Genomic DNA, 20,389 nt, shown 5'->3' with positions numbered 1-20,389 from the left:
GTATAACTTCTGCAGTAGAGACTTTTTTATTGTGTATATTAGGATAATGGCTTGCTTCTAAATAATGCTTCCTGGATGAAAACGCTTACTAAATAACAAGTGCAGATTTCAGTAGCAATATAGAAAATTATTGGTAAATTTTTGAAGGGAAAGGTACTTCCAATTTCAAGACAACAATTTCTTAAAGCAAGACTACAAAGTAACCGCCGTAATCTAAAACAAAGGTTAAATTCTTGTTCTGCACCATTTATACAATAGCCCATAAGATTCCACAAAGATTAGTAATGTTCTGGTACTGTGAGAACGGTATACTAATATCCTCACTTTGAATTAAGAATTTCCAGCAAAACAGGTCGACAAAACTCAGTCCTGTCAAATTTGGACCCTGATCTTTTCCTTTACTCCCAGTGCGGGAAGTAATTCAGTCTTCATTTCCCCTTAGACATCATAGCTAAGTCACTCTCAATGATAATCAAATCTATCGTCAAAAGAATCAGCAGAAAATGCAAATGCTACATTGTGGGACATGCTAATTATCATATCAATCTGTGTTGAAAACAGTAGAGTTTAACTTCAAGCCCCAGGATAATCATAGCCTAAACAAACGACAGCTCTATTAATTGACAATAATATTCGGGAACAAAATCTAAATTCTCTATATAATCAATTCTTCCACTTAGGGCCTCCAATGACTACATTGAAAAGTCAATGGCTGAGACATAAGTCCATGGATTCTTGCCTACTATTCGCAGCTCTGCTTTCGTATGGAATAAAATGTGCCACAAGTACAGATTGCAATAAGCAGCATTTCTAGAAGAAGATCGAATATAGATCAAGAATTTCCAAATGAAATTTGACATGCATCTCTCACAGCTCATCCTTGAAGCTAATATCATTAATGATAATTGGAGATTTTGGCCGAAAATGTTCATCTGTGTCCACCTCTTCTATTTCCTGTGCGCATAACCATCATCATTAAAAGATATTATGTCCATCAGCAAAAGATATTGCATAAATCAGCAAAGAATGCTTTAAATCTATATATGTTGGCTTGCAGGATTTGGCATAAAACATGTCTTGATATTTGGTCTGTAAAAAAATGCTAAAATATAATGGATACAAAAAGGAGGAAATTTCTCTGAAACTAATGTGCAATTCTAGTATCATGCAACAATTCTCCATTCTATTATTACCATTAACAAAGGCTAAGAAAATAAAGTTCTTCCTTCTTTAACAATCTTAAAATCAGCAAGATATGCTTTGTGACTCCTGAGGAAACATAATACTTATCTGTTTCTATCAATACAGGGCATTTCACTTAGAAAAAACAATGTATCCACATTAATAAGCAGAGAAAACAATATCATACATCAGAAGAAATCAGTATTTTTAGGGTTTATTAAATAATCCAGTACCCAAACAGTAATTCCTCAATTCATGTCTTTTGCATGGGGCAAAAAAATTAAATTGGACGTGACAAACAAAATAGGTCAGTTGAGAAAAATATATATAAAAACAACTATTAAGATATATGACACACAAGCAATGACATGAATCATAAGAGATGAATCGTCTGTAAAAAGGGCATATTTTGTCCTTAGTAAATTAGAGCAAGATTTTTTTTATTTTATTTTTTTCCTCTAGGAGAGGTTACTAATACTTTTGTGTGATTCAAATCTATAGAAGTGATAGGTCTGATTTGTAATGTCCCCTTCCTTGTGATGTTGCATTCAGTGGTCCATTGACCTATTCCAGAGACCCATAGGCTATGTGGAAAGGTGAATTAAGGGTTCCCATGTTCCTTGGAATTCCGACTAGACTTGTCAGGGGTGGAATGTGAACTTACTATTTTTAGTAAGTTAGGGTTTGGCTGTCAGGATGGTACAGAGTTGCTAAGCTCGCCAAGCTCTTTCTCTGGTTGCGAAGATAACGATTTTCGAAGCATTATTTCATGACTTACTATTTTTAGTAAGTAGCAGTTTGGGGCATTCTATTTTTGGCAGTCCTGGATTTGGTCCAGTCCCAACACAATTCAGTGATCCTCATTGCTTGGCCTCATCTGGATTCCGTTAATAATCAGTACTAGAACTATAAGCAATTTAATCAAATATTATTCCTTATCCTAAGATTATTATTTAATTATTTTATTACTTATTGATGCTATGGGAAATTGTGCAAAATATGATATTTTTCCTAAGTCATGCCTGGGCGATTTATTTGGAGATTAAAAGGAGACTTCATTCTTTATATTTTAAAAAGTTTATAATGCCAAAAATCGTGGCCCCTCTCCTTGGCGTGATTTTGACTTAGGAAAGTGCGCACCACTTTGGGTCCACCATGAAATGAAATGCAATTGGAATGAGGCGAAATTGGGAGGCAGTTTCATTTGAATTTCAGATTGGAAAAGCTATATAAACAAAGGTTGGGCTCCTCATTTGGATATCCAGAGAAAATATATCGTTATGCTGTCGGAATGACTCCAGACATTCTTCGAGGGTGAATATCTCCTAGATCCTTCCTTCCAGTTTCGAGTGTGAGACATCACTCCTAGCTGTGGTGCGTAGTTGTGAGCTTTTTGGTGATTTTTGGGTGTGTTGGTGAAGATTTGTGTGCTGCTGGTTTTTTGGTGTTGTTGGTGTGTGCCGGCTGAAAGTGTATTTTGCTCGAAGCTACCTGTGTGTTGAATGCATCATTTTGGGTGAGGGCTCGTTGGAAGCGTACCGGAGAGACGATAAGTCTCCTATATTGGCGTGGCATTTGGAGAACTCTCCAATTTTTAGTTGCAAATCGAACTATTCAGCAAAAACGCCATTTCCATAATTGCATTGGGATGTGTGCATTGCTGTTGGTGCTCTTCAGTTGTAGTTTCGAGGTATTGTTTTGTTTGCTTATGTCATACGCTTCATTTGCTTCTGATTTGGCATGATTCTATGGGGTTTTGAGTGAGTTACAAGCAATTTAGTGGGTTTCGGGATGGTTGGTTTTGCGTTTTCCTTGTATTTGATTTCAAAACAGCAAGTAGTATTATTGGTTAGAATGTGTTAGTGAATTCATAAGATATGTACTTCACTCTACCTCCTTTCACATTTCTATCATTGTAAGAATTGTTTCAGTAGTACTGACCAATTCATTCTATGTTGTATTTCCCGTTGAACAAGTGGAAGAAGATGGCTTAGCCGCCTGTATGTTTGTAATTCAGTTTTGTCCTCCCACTGAGCAAGTGGTTGAGTGATATTGTCCTCTCACTGAGATATGCGGTTGAGTGATAGTTTCATTTAAAAGTCCTCATGCTGTATAAGCAGTACAGTGATTTGGTTCTATTATGCTTTGTTGCCTTGGCTAGTTTACCACCAAGTTTGTGTTCTTCATTCTACTGAAAAGTGGAAGGGGCTGGCTTGCCGCCCAGTTTTGTAATTGCATTGTAATTTCCAACGGATTAGAAAGCTAACGAACCCCTTGTCACCGTATGCTCTCACCTTCCCACATTGGGCTCTTGATGATCAGAAAGTGGAAGGGTTACCTTTCAGTGGCATTGGAATTATATTTCCTAACTTTAATGGGTGCATTGTAATGTTGCTGTGCTTGAAATCCAAAAAAAATAAGAGGAAATATTACATGATTTGACAACACGCATGGTTCCACAAATGCACTCCAAAGAAAGCATAGAAAGATTTGCAAAAAAATATTACTGTTCCCTAATGCCTCCAGCACCCTATTGAAGTGTACTGCTCGTTTAGACTTGAGAGTTGGTAAATATTGCTAGATTTTTTATATTTAGTAGTGTTGCTAAATAAAAATGTAAGGGTCGTTAGAGTTGAATAAATTGGTTACATACTGAATGTGTGGTAGTGGTGCTTAAAAGCAACAAGATTACAACAAAGATGCTTCATTTTTGCCTCCACCCTTGTATGACTTGTTAAACATCTGTCCTGCCTTTTTTGTTGAATTCTTATTATCTAATTGAATATATAATTTTGATTATTCAGCATTATATACCAAGGATAATGTATCAGTTAGTACAATTGACATGTCAATAATAGATATAACATTCAATTTCTAGGCACCCATGTGCTTTTCACTTCACCATTTTTGCTAAACAATGCCAAATCTAGTTGCTGCAATTCCGTATCACTTAATTAATAACTACAAGTTGTCGGTTCTGGTACGAGATCAGATACAGGTATGGGATTCTAGTATGCTGGAATGGCAAAACAAAAGTCTCAGGTACACTATGTTTGGTTACAGCTGTATAATAATAATAATAATTCAGAATTTCAATTTTTTTTTTTTTTTGACAAGTCACAGCCGAAGTGGTATTTTTAGCGTTTCCCTGGAGCTAAGAACCACTCGAGTAGACTTGAACCCAAGACCTTCCATGTAGGAGGCTCGCAGTTAACTGCTGCGTTGTGGGATCATCCCCCAAATTCAGAATTTCAATATTATGTCATATATATATACAATCAAAAATTTGTATAATTGTCTTCAATCTTCATCTAAAGGATCTTGATGCAAGTCAACAAACCTCAACTCTCAAAATCAAAACTTAACAAATACCAAACAGAAACAGAGAGACTCTGTTTTCAAAATTCTTATTCTACAACAAAAAATATGGTTTTATTCAAATATTGCAACATTTATTAACAAACATGGCCCTTCAATGGCCTCTCTATATATGCAGAGAGCTCCTCTATATAGATTTTCTGCACATTCATCTTGCCCAAATTCTTCCCTGCTGCACCCAGCTCTCCTTCCCTCTTGTGCTGCTTTTCACCCCCTCTGCCCCCTCTACTATTGTTCAACACACTTATATTAGTATTCATTGCTGGCAGAGGATAGTGAAAACTCATCGGTTTCTCATTTTCATTTGTTAAGTGACTCCCCACCTTCATTGATTGAGATTCTTTGAATAATTTGCTAACTTTAATTTATTAATGCACTGCCTGGAACATCCACTGTCTTCTTAGGTCAACTTGGTCAATTGAATCGATGACCCCTGCTATTCCTTTGGCTGAATCAACTGTTTCTATACACCCACATTCACCTGCGGCACTAATAATAGTTATTATGTTTTGAGGGATTCTCATTCCCTGTTTCCAGTCTTCCACACACTGTGGCTCTTCCAAGGTTGAGGGGTTTGACTTTTACACTAGTCAATAGCATTTGCTTGATCGTGACAATTCACTTTGTTCATATCCTTTACCTGCTCCAAACAGGCTGTGTGGGTGCTAGAGGCAGACCTCAAGAGTGTTGAGCCTTGATATCAAAAATTTATGAGAATTTGGCCCCATGTCATTGTGAATTCACCAGGCTTATCTCTGCAAACTATCAAATGCATTTCAACCTGCTTATTTAAAGTCGGATCCTCGAGCATATATCAGAACCTTAATCTTGCTAGGGACCAAACCAAAAGCTGACCTTCTAATTGCAACATAAAACAAATATCATGGCAGCCATTTTTCACCATTACCCTGTTACAATTGAATGGTTTCGAATTGGCATTCATTTTGCAATTACCGACAAAGATTGGATGCATAAAATCCAATTAGTCAAATCAAAAAAATGTGGTCCCATTACCATGTGAGGCATTTTCTCAAACAGTTCTGCAGCCTTGTTCTGGGTTCACTTTGCTTAATCTACATCACGAGAATCCACTTGTTGCAGACTGTTACAATAAGAACCATAACAAACCAAAATTGGAAGAAAACAAACCAACAATATTTTTGGTTGGTGCTGACTGGTAGTCCACCCAGATGCTCCTGCACCAGATCTCAATCGAAGTCATCGTTTGGTTCAACATCATTCGAATCACACACAAATGAAGTGCCACCCCCACTAGGTATATCATGTGTAAGAGCCTTGTCATCATCTATATTGACCCTAGCAAGCTTTACAATAGGTGCATCCAAGTTGGTACGCTCTGGGGCTATATACCAATGCTTTGTTGCCCATTCCTTGTACTCATATTGATTATGTGATAGGAGATGCAAGTTGGAATGGATATAAATCAAGTCTTCTACTTTTTTTGCGGCCAACCAGTTACACTTCACTAAGTGGATAAAGGAGTACATACTCCAATTCCATTAAGCCAAAGGACTTGCAACTTGTTGAAATTGGAGGTAAAACCAACATAACTTAAAAACCAAAAATGCAAAAGAAATAACATAATGGTAAGAATAAAGTCTACAAATACTAGAAAATAAAAAAATAAAAAATGCTTACTTGTGACAAATAATCTTGTCCATGGAAGTACTACCATGTACAAGCATCTTCCTTGTATTGGTCTCAAAGAGCACAAATACCATGATCTCATCTTGAGATGAACCTACCAAACTCTTTTCTAATATTATCCATCGCTTTTGGATCTGAAAAGATTCTTCCATATGCCAACTTGTACTCATTAGCAACTTGACTGTCTCTATATGGTGTTGTTCTCCCAAAGAAGTATCTCTATGTGATAGTATTTGGGGGATAATGCATATGCAAGGAGATGCAATGGTGTGTTCATCTTGTTCTAGCAATGACGAACGATTTTTTTCACACTTCAGAAAAATGTTTCTTCGAGCGTTCTCTTCATGTGCTATTATGACCTCTTTTTTCCTATCATGGAGTCAATTCCATCATAGATTTTCCCCAAACATGGTTAATCTATATTACCAAACCTAATCATACTCATGATAGGACTGATGAAACTCAAGACATAGTTGACACAAGCCTGCCAATTGTCATCTAGGATCAATGACTTGACCTTTTGGGCCCTCTCTAAATTTGATTGCTTCCAAATATACTCTGTTGGTGGCTAATAACCATGATTCCCAATGTCTCTTGCACTTCCAAAGTCATCTCAAAAAAATTATGAGTGGCGCAAACCCGATCCCAAAAACCTAATGTTGTGTAAAGAATGAGTTAATAACACATTAAAACATAAGTAAATATGACATTATTTAAATTTTTAAAAAAACTAAATTTACATTCAACAATTTCAAATTTGAGAAAGTCCTAAAAATGCCTTGTGACATATGATGGTTTGTCACAAACATTTGGATCTCCTCACCTGCAATGTATATAGCTTTCACCCACTCTATTTGAGTGCTAATAGCTTGCATCACCAAGTTAAGGAAGTTTACAATACATGGTGTCCATATAATGTGTGCATACCTTTCTTCAACCAAAGCACCTACAACCTGCAATTTTTTGTATTGTCAAAAATGGCTTGGACAACATTTTCAAGACCCATCATCTTTGTGGACTCAATGAGGACTTTAGAAATAAATTTTGCATCCTTTCTTTTCCCCTCACAATCAATCACCTTCAACAACATTACCCCTCCCTTTGGGGGACAGTGCAATAACATTTATTAAAGGTTGGTCTTTGCAATTTTTCCATTCATCGGAAATAATACACTTCTATTTCAATCCAAGAATCCCTAATTGGTTTGAGTGATATTTCTCCTAAAAAATCCTTTTACCAATAAGGTGGTGAACAACTTTTCATACCCAAGGCTTGTAAAATTAGAATGTGTGTTACTGATTGTCATCACCATTTCCTACCAAAATGGTGATCTCATCAAGTTGAAAGGAAGCTATTGGCATAAATGCAACGTCCAACATTTACTTTGTAATGTCTCTTGATTCATTTTGAAATGCCTTAGCCAATGAGCCTTCTTTGTGGGAATGAGAGGGATCTTGGGTAGAGTGCATCTCCAAGAAAGGATGTTGGGAGGCCATTACTGAATCAGCAGGCATCTTCATTGATGTTTTCCTCGCCAAAGAATGAGATTTTAAGTTTGCTATCTCACTCACAACATCAGCTTCTTCTTGTTCTGTAATGAAGACCATAATATTTTCTTTTAGCAACCCCTTCTTATTTCGGCCTTCACATATTCTAATCCCACACCCACTTATAGCACATAAGTGAGCTTCCACATGACTATATGAGTTCTTAAAGTGGACTCCTCACTTATTACAATTCCAAATAAAAGACCTACCTCTTGGAAGTTATCAAGCATCGTAACACATTTCCATAGAGAAGATGCTTGATCATATTTAAATTGTTTATCTCAATACCCACTGAACTTGAACTAGTGGCGATTCCAAATAGATTGCAACTTGCTGGTATAGGAAATTATAATAGAATTTTAAATTAAAAAATAAATAAATAAGTGCAACCCAACAATATGTATAAACTAATAAAAATTCAAAACAAGCATTATAAAAAACTTTGTTTCTTATTTCAAAAAAAAGTTTTTTTTCTAAACTTGAAAAAACTAGTTGAAAAAACAAAAGAAACAGTTAAAATACTTAGATGACTAAATCTTCTTTGTGCAAGTTATATTCACCCCTTTGGCACTTTGTGATCGATCTCCTTCAGAAAATACCAGCTACCTTTCAAAATGCAAAAATGGCTTAGCAAGGATGTTTTGAGAAATGATGTTGTGTTTAGAATCTGAGGCGGATTTTAGGTTTTGGTTATTCCTTAGGGTTTCGGGGCCCTAAGTGGCTGCCAAGAGATCTCATTGGGAGTTTCCTTAATCCACTGATAATCTTAATTAATGAATTTAGGGGTTTGGGTAGATCTCACATTAACAAGATAATTGTGTGCCCCGCTCATGGCCTAGAGTGCTAATTCAAGCTCAAGATAAGTATGGGAAGGCTTGATGGCATGACCGTTCTTCCTTGTCTTCATGAAAGGATGAGTCAGTTACACATGGGTCTCACTTGGGTGCCGGGGTCTAGTGAGAGACTGCCAGGAATACCCTTGTTGATGCAATGTCATGACACTTTCCCCTATGTGTGTCCTAGGGCCTTAACATCAGTGTTGTGAGAAGCCTTTGGTGAGTTTATTTTTTGTGGTTAAGCCTATGTCTTGTGATGTTTAGTCTTTCTTTATGTTTTGTTTTAGTATATGTTTATGCTCCCATGGTTGTGTAGGTGCCGGCCTAGGTCTAGAGTGTGTGTGGAGACTTATGTCATTCTCCGGAGCACGGGGGTGAACCTTTTTGGTTCCACATGCTCGGGTGGTTTGATGGCTTCTTCCATTGGGATTCCTTGTTGGATGTTCATGTGCATGATGGATGCTTCTACTTCTCTTCAGTTCTTGTGCTATAGATTCATGGAGTAGATGTGATCTATTCTACATGTTCAAGAAATATCTTTGTAATATGTAATTTGGATATCATTCATGTAATTAGTGAATCATGACATTCTATTTGTGTTGGATAATGTATATTTGAAATGTAAACCTTGTATGAGATGTACTATGTAAAGAAATGGTGATTTCATGTGGTTCATTCTAAGGGAAATTGGTGTCGGCTATATTTTAGGGATGTGTGGATTATCTTGTATGTTAGAATTATTAGCCTAGGAACATTTGATGTTGGTGTATTAAAATGGACTTAATATCTTAGGAGTGTTAGATATGTCATATTTCATGATTATAGTTCTATGGTTTAAAATGAATATATTCCTATGCTGTGTGTAATTTAAGACATTAGCTTAAGTAGGAAAATAACATGCACTATTGTTAACTGCACATATCTATACTTTTGTTGTATCTAAGTAATGACATTAAGATACCTTAGGGAATGAAGTTTAATGTTATAAGTTAATTCCGCTTGTGCACTTAAGATTATGTGATTGTATTAATTCAATGTATGTATTTCTTTTTGGCTTTATGTGATCATGTAATGTAATGTTGCATCTTTAAATAAAAAAATCTCTCTAAATTATCTAGTCAAATGACTAGTTGGGTTAGTTTCTCTAGGGTATTCTTGGCAGGCATTCCAAAAAGAAACATGATGAACAAATGTAAAAACTAGAGATGATAAACAAAATGAAAAATGCAATGAAAACACGGAGAAAAATGTTAAATTTTTCCAAATTTTCTTGATCGATGTCACTGCTCTTGAATCACAAAAAATTGCAGTGAAGTTCGTTGGAGTCGGGTTAGGTTTTAATGCTGAAAATCACGTCCAAAAGTGTCAAAATTGCTTCAAAAATTTCGCATTTTCCCACATACAATCTCTGCTTGAGTTTTCGGCGAGTGTGTGTCAAGTTCCCAACGAGTTGCAGACGTTTTTTCGGTGAGTTTTCTTAGCCAGGCCGCTCGCTAGGGTTTCTAGGTGGCAAGTTTTCACAGACGTACTCACTCAATCTGCAAACTATAATTTTTCATACTAATTTATGCAAGAGACCATGTTATATGTCTTACAGTAAGTTGCACAATAATAGATGTCTTATCCACACCAAATAAACTAAATGATGTAGGATAACTAATTAAAAATAGATATATAGCGGCCTTTGTACATTGACCCACATTTGTTTGTATATTTAATATATAACTCTCCTATCACCCAGCCAGTAAGATTTACTCTAGGGCAAGTTCATGGTGATGAGAATTTCAACAAAACAAAAACATCGGATGTTACACATGCTACATACTATAAACCAAATAAAACATATGATTACTTGTTTTTATCATAATGCTTAAACGTGCATGGCCTATTAATGGGTTTTCAAGGGTTGATCCTCCTCAGAGCTCAAAGGAAAGTGTGAGATGGATGAAACCGGAAGAAGGATGGATAAAGATCAATTTTGACGAGGCTTCAAAAGGAAGCACAAGGCCCTCGGGTGTAGGTTGCATTGCTAGAAATGACAATGGAGAAGTATTGGCAATGGGAGCACAAAAATTGAATGACAAAACTAATAATGAAGTGGAGGGTCAAGCAGAGCTCCTTGCAATCATTTTGGCAAGCAGATTATCGATTTCTAAACTTCATCTGGAATGAGATTCGAAGATTGTGGTTGATACCATCTCGAAAGGGGAAGCTCAGAGTTAGAAGCTTAAAAAATTCATCACCATCATTGTGCAAATACTTGTCACCTTTCAAGATTTTAAAGTCTCTCATACACGGAGAGAAGGTAACTGGGAGGCGGACTATCTCTCTAATTGGGGGTGTGCCTTAAATGAACAAGAGGTGAGATGGTGGGAAGGCCTACGTAGAGGACAAACGATCAAGGAGGTGGTTGAGGGTGGCAGTATAGGATGATATGGCAGGCCTTCAAGGGCGAGTACATCACCAATGCCAAAGTTTATGCACGTTGGTGCGAACCTCAACCAACATTGATGGTTGATATGTGTGTTCATTTAAGGTAGTGTGGGTAGTTGGCACGACTCCCATGGCAGACACAGAGGTTTTTTAAGTGAATCCTCCAAGTCATTTTGAATAAAACTGCAAGTTTGAACGCGGAGGGACAAAGTTTTTGGGGCGAGGCAAGTGGATATATAACCTGCAAGTGTTTGAGTGTTAAGGTTTTAGGAATCTGGGGTGCAGTTGTGGCAATGGAGGCAAACTGTATGCTCACTACAACCAAACAACAACTGACCTTTTTAGGAGCCATATCCAAAGAAAGAATGTGGAATGTTCTTCAAAATTGAGGATCCAAAATTTATGCAGATGAAGGACATTCTGTTGGGGAAGGAATATATGGAATCAGAATTCCAATATAGAACCAATGCAAACTTGGTTTCTATGTTCCTCACCTAGGGGGGTTGGAGTTGGGGACGAAGGAAGACGTCAAGTGGATAATGAGGGAGTGTGTTAAGGAGAAATGGAAATTCAAACTGCAGACTTTCATGATCATTGCCAGGCCAAGGGAAGGTTTTGTGTCCACAAGTGGTAAATGGATCCACTTTGCAGAATTCATCCCACCACTGAGACCTTTCTTGATTTGGGGAGCATATATGGATTGGGAGGCTCGTAGGGAGGAGGCGCAGGTGGGTTGTGATTATATCAAGGACTACTTAATACGCAGAGAGCAGTTAGCAAAGGTGCTGAGACTAGAGAGTCAAAGAAGAATAAAAAGAGCGTGTTCAAAAAGGAGGATTACTGGTTGAGTCATAAGAAGCCAATGATTTGATTTTCTATAGGATATTTTAGTATCCTCTTTTAATATTATGAAGCTTTAGTTTGGTAAGGTTCTTTGTTAAATGTTCAGTGATAGTAGGCAGAACTTGGCTTGATCGACTATCTTACTATGGACAATCTTTTCATTTAGGAGGTTTAAATCTATAAGTCTGGTATGTTAGATGGTGTTTGAAGAAAATGAAATTGTTAAGCAGTTGTATTTATTTGATAGTTTATTACAAATATATTATATTATTTACCGATCAAAAGAAAATGCTTAAACATGCATGCTACATGATAGAAATCACATACATTATTACAATGCATGCAAATCCAAACTAACAAACAGTATTTAAACCGAAAAAAGGATATTGTTTTAAGGCTCTATTTTTCCATTCTTCTCAATTTCCCATGCCTCAAGCTCTCATACATTTACACCTGAACGTGTAAGAGTATGTCCTCTCAGTTTATGAGTAGAGAGGAAGCTGTGGGTATGGATTGTAGACTAAGCACCTTTGGTACGTAGCATGGCTTCCTTCATGCCTACTACTAGAGCAGAGCTTGTCTTCAATGTTTTATGTATGTTTGCATTGATGTTTACAGTGGAGCACAACGGTTTTCTACTCGAAGACTTGAGAATGGAGAGGCATCTACAGCTCTTGCATGGTGACTTTCTAATTATGTTAATGATCACCTCCATGGAGGTTCAGTTCTTCCATGTCAGAATCTATGGATTTGTGTCAGTTATTGACAATTAAATTTCAACTATGTTTGTTAAAAGGTAAAAGGTTTGCATTCTAGCAACATTTGGCCTGTTCTTCCCAAAAATGGATTTGATTTGGAGTTGGATTTTGTTGTTTTTGAATTTTTTGTCATGCCTTCCTGGATTGAAGTTAGTTATCACTAGTGTTACGAATTTCGAGAAGTGTTTGTTAATTCCTACAAAACCTTTCCAAGAGAAATCATGCTAAAAATATTATCTAGAATCCATAATGCAAAAGAATAACAAAGCATACACACAGATAACACTACATGTACTTTGGGAAACAACTAGCCTTCAAAGTACCACAAAACTCAATTAGGTGGCCTAAAGGTGGAGAACTTGTACTCTTGAAAGAGAGGTCACAAGTTCAAATTCAACAAGGGGCAAGGTACGTACACCTTGTATTTGAAGCACAGTTAGGTGCCTCCTACATACTGGGAGTATAGGGAGTCTCATATACTATAAGCCATCTATAGACCCAAAAATCGCCCAATATCATGGACTATAAAACAGAATAAATTAATTTAATGTGTGTGTGTGTGTGTCTATGTCAAGAATAGAATTACAATACATTCACAAAGTTTCTCCATACAAGAATTGAATGCAATAAGAAACTCAATCGTACTCCTCCAAGTGATGAAGTAAATGAGGATGATGTAGACACACATTCCATGTTTTCTTGTCCCCACATATGCACAGCCACATACTCATACCACTACCACGCACTTGCTCTTATTAGCCAAGTTTGCACAAAACCAATAAGTGGTTTACATAAATCATAAGCCCAAAGTCATGTGTTCACTAAACTATGACCCCCAATAGTAAAGTATTTACCTATGTTACCCAGGGACGCATCCTCGGGCCTAAATTTCTTGTCCCTATCCTGAGGACCCTCCACAAAATTGCAAAAATTAAAGGAAAGGTCCTGGAAACTTGGGGACGGCAATGATTCTCAAAGGGGACATCCCCCCATCCCCAATCGTCCCCCTTTTCCCAACACATTTGAAAAAAAAAGACACAAATGCTCTAAAAAAGCATTTTCTAATTTTATTAAAGGTCTGTAAAACTGGATTTTCAATAACCATACTGGGGATGGCCAACCGTCCCCCTTTTCCCAACACATTTTTAAAAAAAAGACACAAATGCTCTAAAAAAACATTTTATAATTTTATTATAGGTCTGTGAAACTGGATTTTCACTAATATGACGGGTAAACATGTCTGAATTTCTTCCAAAAACATTTAGAAATAATGAGCAGCAGATTGGTAATAAATTTCTCTAACACTCAAAACTCGGTAGTGTGTTAAAAAGTGGTTCCAGGTCTGCAATATTAGACTTTTCACTAATATGAAAGGTAAACAGGTCTGAATCATAGCCAAAAGCACTCAGAAATATATAAATAACAGCTTGGTAATGATTTTCACAAACACCCAAAACTTGGTAGTGCATAAAGAAGTGGTTGTAGGTTATAATAGTAATGGAATACTATCAAAATATCCTCCAACCAGAAAGAAACAATGAACTACATGCAAACAAGTGCTGGCATATTGATAATGAATTTTCAATTATGAATGTGTATTGATTATTAATAATGAATTTTGAATTCTGAATTCATATTGAGTATTGACAATGAATTCTAAATTATGAATGCATATTGAGTATTGGCAATGAATTCTAAACACAAATGTGGTATGTTAGGGTTCTATAATGTACATATACATGCTTTATCCATGTTTTAAAATGAATATAATGTATATATACATGCTTTATCTATTTTTCATATGAACATTTACAATTTCCATATATAGTTTAAATTTTCCATATATTTTATATTGCCGTCCCTCCGCCATCCCCAAAATTGGCAAAAAAAATTGTCGTCCCAAAAAGTCGTCCCACTATCCCCTGTCGTCCCCATCCCAAAAACTCGAGGTAACATAGGTATTTGCCCATTATGCCACCCACATTAAATACATGTCTAATGTCTCATACAACTTACAAGTGTCCACAAGTACACACATCATTATTCAAGGTGTACAACACTTTCCCACAAAAAAATAATTATATTATTATACAAGGTGTACAAACTTTCCCAACATTCTCTCACTTGTGGTATACATTGTGTAAGAATCCAAAAAATGAACTCTAGCATCTAATAGATGATCCATATAGCCACACTACATTGTCTAAACTTCTTTGTGCTGACAAAAATCACCAAGCAACTACAACTAAAACTACACATCAATACACACTAACTACACACAAAGAGTAATCAAATCTACCACAATGGTGACACTCTAATTGTCACATAGATCACAACCGTATCCTACTATTAACCAAAATCGCACACACATCCAACTAACTGCACAATCAAGGTAAATATACCCATCTAACTATCTACATATCCAGCCCATATTAAAATCTCAAGCCCTCACATATACATTATCTTGGACAAATTCTATCTCTATTGGTGATTGTAATGTCATAAATTGCATCCTATGTAATTTCACATTACATGAGTTTTCCCTTTAGTTGTAGTAAAGAAGATAGTTATGCATCCTAAACCATATTCCCAATCTGAAATACCCATCACCACCTTGCATAACTGACTCCTCGACTATTGGGTTCAGATTCCACTAGGACATATGCAGGTTGTGCTATTGTCCCGCAAATATCCACAATTGTGCTAGCCGTTGGGGCATTACACTTGCTGAATTTCGACAATGCAGTGCCTCTACCAACCTGTATCGACGTCAAGGGTTGATGGCTATTGCTTAAACACTCTCATTTTGCCTCCATTTCCATCTTCTGAAATTCTTTGAACTTCAGTCTAGATTACTCTCCTTTGCACTATCAAAACTCCATATTTGCATTCTTCCACTCTCAACGCTTTTCACTATCTCGTTATTCCAACATTATCGCTATCACAATGACGTCTTGCAAGGCTCTATCATCTTACAATTTGTTCTTCTTCTTCATCACTCCAGCAAGCAATCTTGCTCCTTGTTTTGAGGGAAGTAACTCCTTGGGATTTTATATTTCACATACTATCTCAATTTTATCAACATATTATTGTTTTCCTTTGGTTTATGTCTATTTTTCCATCATCTTGTCTAAGGTTGTCCATGAGGGTGAGAACACCAAAACAGGGGTTTGATTTAGGCAAAACTCTTAAAACAACCACCCAACATTTTTGCTTTGATCATCTATGTGTAGGTGCAAATAAAGAGAGATTTTGATCTTGTTGGGGCTTCGATAGCTTGAATAGTTTTATACTTGTGTATTTATATTTTTGTACATTTTAATGCCCAAATGTTACACAAGACGTTATGTGTTTCTTTAAGGCAATTATGGTTTTCTATTCATACAGGACACTAGCGCACCACATTGTCGTCCTCAACCCGTGAATTTGTCCTGGACAAAGAGCTCACTGAACTGGCCGAGTGACCTCTATGTACTATGTTTTTGGTTTCTGGTGTCCAATTAGTTTAGTTAATTTATATGCTTGGTTAAAACTGATATTTAGCTAAGTAATGGACAAAGTCGAAGGTCGCAGTTACTTGAAGGTTTGTCCAAAGTGGCGATTCGAGACTCAAATCCTCCAAAGGGTTTTAATCTTTTGTGGTGGTTTTTTTCATACTCTACAATGATGTACACATAGATATGCAAAATAACTAAAAACCTTTGGACTTCAGTCCAATGACACACATACCTCCCTAGGACTCCCACTAAATGACCAATGTCTAGTTTGGTACCAACAAAAGCATCAAAAAGTCCACCAACATCACTACCATGGTTGGTGTGGCTCATGTCAACAAAGCTATCTAGTATCAAGGAACACACAATGATCTACAAACTGCAACCAAATAGTTGCAAAATAAAGCGGACTTCCCCAACATTTTATTGCTCGCTCTCACCCCTAATCTCTTTAGCTCTCTATTTTCTCCACATCACAACATGACAGAGATTAAAGAGCTCCCATACTATTACTAAAAAACAATGAAATGCAATAACAGTAAACTCCTGTGTACTCTGAATTTATTTGTTTGCAAATTGTAGAAGTTTTCATTTGGGTTTAAATGGCCCCTTTGCATAATATTTCAAGAGGTTAGGACATTGAAATGGATTGTTTGAAACAATCACACTCCTTGAATAACCTCCATCACCATGGTATTCTTGTTGAATTTCAATTTGTTGACCCTCATTGCTGCTACTAGTGCTCATTGTTTGTTTTATTAAGTATTTGAAATTTTTGACAAAAACAAAAAAAAATGCAAAAGAATTTGTAAAAATAGATAAAAAAATAATGAAATTCCCCTGCTAATGGGGCTCAACGCGTTTATCTTGTTGTTGATCCCAAAAAGGAAGCCATTTGGAAAGAGCTAGAAGAGGATTGGTTCAAGGTGAACTTTGATGGAGTATCTAGGTGCAACCCAAGGGTGTGTGGAGCAGGATGCATACTCTCGGACCATCAAGGAAGAATCATCATGTCAAAATCTAAGTATCTAGAAAAGGGAACAAACAATGAGGCCGAATTCTAGGCAGCCCTCATGGTTCTGTAATATGCTTGGGAGCAGAAAATGGATTGTATCCACTTGGAGGGAAACTTGCTCCTTACAATAAACTCCATTAGACACACCAAATTGGTGATTAGGAAATGGCTACTACCTATCGGTAAATCACTCGAGTTCGATGAATAAAAAAGTTAGCCACGGGTATACAAAAGTTAATGGCATGGCAAATGAGTTGGCTAAGAAAGCGACAAACGGGCATTGTGCCGATGACGCAATCCTAATGATTGCAAGGTAATGTTGAGATTTGCAGCAATGGCAAGTGGCAAGGGAAGGACAATACGAAAATGATAAAATTTGGTGATCAAGTTGTGATGAGATATGAGCATTTATGTCTTGACAATGGAGACGTTGGGAGGTTCAAGACATAAGCATGTAGTTAATAAACTCGGCTATTTCAAGGCTCATGCAAATTGCCACACTTCATAGAAATATCTGGTGGAGACATGATGGACACTTAGATAAGGCTAATTTGTGACAAGCAGTAGATGGCATTTTTGGGTCAAGTGACAAAACAAAGGATGCTTAGAGTGTTTAAGAGAAGCTACGAGTTGGTTGTCCATGTTGTTAAAATGGTGTGAGGGGAGCATTTCCTAAAGTCAGACCATCGATACAGAGTTAACTTTGATATCTCAACCATGTTCCTAGTGTCAATCCGTTCTCAACAATGTGGAGCCTGGTGCAGGAATCCCTCTGTCAAGGGACTACTGTATGGTTCGACAAAGTGGATGCACTATAAAGCGGTTTTTGCTCATCTTTGTGATGGACCCATTGGAGATGCCAAAGTTCAAGACCACAGCAACAAAGGGGGTATTGTTTCTAAAGCGTATTCTAGGTCTGATGTCGGTGGAGGGATTGGGGTGGTTGAAGGCGTTCATGAAAGAGGAGAATCTTGAGCATGCAGACGCAGAAGAAATTCAAATGATGGAAGAGGAGTCGGACGCAAATGAGGGTATGGAAGATTTACTTGTGACCGCTGATTAGTGAGTGTGGGTTGAATTGCCCCTGGAAGTCATGCAAAAAGCATTCGGTTGAGAAGAAAGGTGATAAAGCCCTGAGCGATGGTGTCAAGTGAGTTATGATGGTTCAGTTGTGTGATTTTGGTTTTTTGGGAAAAATTCTATGTAATCTATAATGGCTAGAATACTTTTTTGTAGAAGTATATGTAATTTGTGTATGGTCTATGGCATAGAATGATACAATCAGAAGTATAGGGGTAAGCGGCCATAGGGTGGCTCAGTAGGTTGTAGTAGGTGGTTTGGAATGCCATGGCTCAGCCGCTTGACGATCTAGTATGGAGAGAAATACAATATGTAAACTCTTTTGAATCTAATATATAGGTGCAGCCCCCTTAGGCTGAGTTTCATTGATCAAAAATAAATAAAAAATTAATGAAATTACCTCAAATGATGGAGACTTGATCTTCTTTTGACTTTTACTCACCTCTCTTCCTTCTTTCGCTCACAGTTGTGCTCCTCTTCATTTTTCTCTTCACTTTGCAAAACAACACAAATGACAAATAAGCTCATTTTTTGGTTTTGGATGTTATAATGTTGTTTTTTAGGTTTAGGTTTTGTTCAAAGGGGTGTGAGGCCCCCTTATTTTTTATTATTGATGTATTTTATTTCTTAAATTGCATTTTTTTTTCATTTTCACTGGGTTTAAAGGATGACTAGCCATCCCTAGGATAGGTGAGGGGCACTAGGCATCCCCTAGCCGTCCCCAAACATTTCATGGCGTTTCCGAAAAAAATTAAACATCTCTACGATGTTTCTAAAAAAAATCCAATTTTGGGAGTGGCAAGGTACATTTTCAACCCAATTTGACCAAAGATGCATTCTTAGGTAACACAAATCTCCTTAAGGAGAATTGGCATTGACATCATGCCAAATGATTGATAGCTATGTAATCAGGGATTATGCTTATTTATGGAAGAAGTGAGGATGTGGGCTAACAGTAGTAGTAATTAGCTACCTGAACCACAATAGTTTTATTCCATGGTTAAGTAGTCCATAATTTGACACAAATTGAAACGATCACTAAATACAATGTACTACTACAGCCCAACATGCAAAACAATTTTGTTCAGGTAGATAATGTAATGTCCCCTTCTTAGTGATGCTCTTTCAGTGGTCCATTAGCCTATTCCTGAGACCCGTAGGCTAGGTGGAATGAATAATCAGGGTCTAGCATCAATGAAACGAGGACTTACTATTTTTAGTAAGTCAGGGAATGACCATTCTGGTGCCACTGTCCTACTGAGCCCTCCTTGCTTTGCCTCCGGACGCGATGATCATATTTTTTTGAGCATTAATTCTTGACTTACTATTTTTAGTAAGTGGCTGGGTGGCACAATTCTATTTCTGGCAGTAGACAGGGTTCTGAATTCTGCAGCAGTCTATGGTCGTCCGGGCTCAGTTTCATCTTGGTGGTGATAATAATCAGTGCGGGAGACATTTGCAACATAATTAAATATTATTTCCTTATCCTAAGGTTAATATTTAATTAATCTATTTATTGGCTACTGGTTTATTAAATTTGGGATTAATGCCTATTTAATCCTAAATTTGGCGAAATTCAATTGTTTTATGGAATGAGAAATATTTTAGAAGGGATATTATTTCACTTTGCATCGCTAATATGTGCCTAAGTGTTTAACGTGGGTCCTCCCTTTCCTTGGGCGTGATTTTTGACTTAGGAGAATGGGCGCTACACTTGGGTCCACATGTAAGTGGAATGAAATTCAAATGCAAGCGTGGAATTTGGAGGGATGTCATTTGAATTTGAAGAATGAAGTTATAAATATGAGGCTTGGGTTCTGTTGTGACGTTTTCACACATCGCCCCATTGCAAATGGGGAACCCTGTTTTTTGCTTTTTAGGGTTTGTTTTTTTTAGGTCTTTTAGGGTTTTGTTAGTTGGCTTTTGCATTTTTGAGTGCTGTCGGGGAGATCAATAGGATAGCAGGTCCTGCTAGAGTGAAGTCCTGATCCTGAAAATTTGGCCAAGTCTGGAATGTCCTGATCCTAAAATTTGACTAAGTCTGGAAACTGAAAAACCTCAAAAAACTAGATTTTGCAATATAACTCCTGGAGGTCTGAAACCACTCTCAAACATCCTGAAAGTATATATGGAATATAACTTAAAGTATAAATGA

At 36.9% G+C, this 20,389-nt stretch overlaps 1 protein-coding gene across 1 annotated transcript in view; it reads right to left on the bottom strand.

The window, feature by feature from the left end:
* Window positions 1–214: 214 nt before the first annotated feature.
* Window positions 215–20,389, bottom strand: part of LOC131065016 (peptidyl-prolyl cis-trans isomerase CYP21-4) — a 94,144-nt gene continuing 73,969 nt past the window's right edge. The window contains exon 8 of the mRNA XM_057999384.2: window positions 215–954. Within this exon, the coding sequence (XP_057855367.2) occupies window positions 868–954 (87 nt within the window). The 3' untranslated portion in view covers window positions 215–867. The remainder of the gene's footprint in view (window positions 955–20,389) is intronic.

Source organism: Cryptomeria japonica, chromosome 1 (assembly GCF_030272615.1).
Source record: "Cryptomeria japonica chromosome 1, Sugi_1.0, whole genome shotgun sequence".
Classification (NCBI taxonomy): Eukaryota; Viridiplantae; Streptophyta; class Pinopsida; order Cupressales; family Cupressaceae; genus Cryptomeria; species Cryptomeria japonica.
This window is presented reverse-complemented; position numbering and strand designations above follow the sequence as displayed.